The sequence below is a fragment of the Peromyscus eremicus genome, chromosome 9 (genome assembly GCF_949786415.1).
Source record: "Peromyscus eremicus chromosome 9, PerEre_H2_v1, whole genome shotgun sequence".
NCBI lineage: Eukaryota > Metazoa > Chordata > Mammalia > Rodentia > Cricetidae > Peromyscus > Peromyscus eremicus.
This window is the reverse complement of record NC_081425.1, coordinates 66204121-66206483: the sequence shown is the minus strand read 5'-3', so window position 1 is coordinate 66206483 and position 2363 is coordinate 66204121. Positions and strand designations below refer to the sequence as shown.

At 45.7% G+C, this 2363-nt stretch overlaps 1 protein-coding gene across 1 annotated transcript; it reads left to right on the top strand.

The window, feature by feature from the left end:
* The first annotated feature begins 306 nt into the window (after window positions 1-306).
* On the top strand, window positions 307-2064 carry LOC131919980 (small ribosomal subunit protein eS6-like). Its single transcript, XM_059274400.1, has 2 exons — window positions 307-557; window positions 1581-2064. The coding sequence occupies exons 1-2, from the start codon at window positions 307-309 to the stop codon at window positions 2062-2064; spliced, it is 735 nt and encodes a 244-aa protein (XP_059130383.1).
* Window positions 2065-2363: the final 299 nt, after the last annotated feature.

The window sequence follows — 2363 nt, the reverse complement described above, 5'->3', positions numbered from 1 at the left end:
TCAACAACATTCTTCTTTGTCATTTTTTTAAATCTTTCTGTATGGAAACACTGAACCTATATGATAATGCTGTCCTGTCACTCCTGTCTGAATCTATTTGTGTCTCTGATCTGTGAGAGACTGTTGCACAAACATCAGCATCATGAGCATGATGCTACCTCGTGGTCAATAGTTTATTTATTAACCGGACTCCTTGAGATAGGTCATGATGATGTTGAGGCCTTGAAAACAAAGAAAGCATTAAAACCAGAGTGAGTGCTGGAGAGGGCCCCATGTGACGAAAGAAAAGCCTGCCTGAGTGTCAAGATGAAGCTGAATATCTCCTTCCCTGCCATCGGCTGTCAGAAACTCATCAAAGAGAACGAGTGCCAGCTTCCTACATTCTACAAGAAGCACATGGCCACAGAAGTAGCTGCTGATGCTCTGGGTAAAGAGTGGAAGGGTTATGTGGTCCGAATCAGTGGCGGGAATGGCAAACAAGGTTTTCCCATGAAGCAAGATGTTTTGACTCATGGCAGAGTGCACCTGCTGTTGAGTAAGGGGCATTCTTTTTTTTTATTTTATAATTTAATTTAATTTTATATACCAGCCACGGATTCCCCTGTTCTCCCTCCTCTTGCCCCCCTACCCTCTCCCCAGCCCACCCTCCATTCCCATCTCCTCCAGGGCAAGGACTCCCCTGGGCATTCAGCTCAACCTGGTAGATTCGGTCGAGGCAGGTCCAGTCCCCTCCTCCCAGGCTGAGCAAAGTGTCCCTGCATAGGCCCCAGGTTCCAAACAGCCAGCTCATGCACAAAGGACAGGTCACGGTCCCACTGCCTGGGTGCATCCCAAACAGTTCAAGCTAATCAGCTGTCTCACTTATCCAGAGGGCCTGATCCAGTTGGGGGCTCCTCAGCTATTGGTTCATAGTTCATGTGTTTCCACTAGTTTGGCTATTTGTCCCTGTGCTTTTCCAATCATGGTCTCAACAATTCTCACTCATACAAACCTTCCTCTTTCTCACTGATTGGACTCCTGGAGCTGCACCTGGGGCCTGGCCGTGGATCTCTGCATCTGCTTCCATCAGTCATTGGATGAGAGTTCTAGCATGACAGTTAGGGTGTTTGGCCATCCGGATCACCAGAGTAGGTCAGTTCGGGCTTTCTCTCGACCATTGCCAGTAGTCTATTGTGGAGGTATCTTTGTGGATTTCTGGGGACCTCTCTAGCACTTTGCTTCTTCCTATTTCCCTGGTGTCTTCATTTATCATGGTCTCTTCTTCCTTGTTCTCCCTCTCTGTTCTTGATCCAGCTGGTATCTCCCGCTCCCCTAAGCTCTCTTTCCCTTGACCCTTGCCCTTCATTACCCCACCTCATGTCCAGTTTGCTCATGTAGATCTCATCCATTTCTCTATATTTGGGGGATCCCTGTGTCTTTCTTAGGGTCCTGTTTTCTAGGTAGCCTCCCTGGAGTTGTGAGTAGCAGTCTAGTCATCCTTTGTTTTACATCTAGTATCCTCCTGTGAGTGAGTACATACCATGTTTGTCTTTCTGAGTCTGGGTTACCTCACTCAGGGAGTAAGGGGCATTCTTGTTATGACCAAGGAGAACAGGAGAGAGGAAGGAGAAGTCTGTTCAAGGATGCATCGTGGATGCCAATCTCAGTGTTCTCAACTTGGTTATTGTAAAAAAAGGAGAGAAGGATATTCCTAGACTGACAGATACTACTGTGCCTTGTCGTTTGGAACCTAGAAGAGCTAGCAGAATCCGAAAGCTTTTTAATCTCTCTAAAGAAGATGATGTCTGCCAATACGTGGTCAGAAAGCCGTTAAACAAAGAAGGGAAGAAGTCCAGGATCAAAGCACCCAAGATTCAGGAACTTGTTACTTTGTGTGTCCAGCAACACAAATGCCATCGTATTGCTCTAAAGAAACAAGAAAAAAAGAAAAACAAGGAGGAGGGTGAAGAATATGCTAAACTTTTGGCCAAGAGAGTGAAGGAAGCCAAAGAAAAGCGCCAGGAAGGAGGCAGGCTGTGCGCTCTGAGAGATTCTACTTCTAAGTCTGAGTCCAGTCAAAAATAAGTTTTATGGGTAACAATAAATGATCATACCTTAAGAAAAAAGCCTACCTGAATTCATCTTTCAGATCTGGACCACTAGGAGGAATCTTCCAGGAGGGAGATTGATTGCATCCCTGACTGCTTTAAGGAAGACTACAGGGGTCTGGGTTATAACAGTTTTGGATGTTTTGGAATAAAACCATGAGAAACAATATTTTGTAGTGGAAACGGATGTCATCAGACTCATCTGAGAAAATCCTGAGTCTTGCACTGTCCTCTGTTCTTGTCTCCAAGGAATAAACATCCCCAGTGAACTTCCTG

Coding starts and splice junctions, on each gene's coding strand:
- LOC131919980 (XM_059274400.1), top strand. CDS start 307: ATGAAGCTGAATATCTCCTTCCCTGCCATCGGCTGTCAGAAACTCATC. Junction 558..1,580: donor AAGGGGCATTCTTTTTTTTT/ATTTTATAATTT, acceptor ATTCTTGTTATG/ACCAAGGAGAACAGGAGAGA.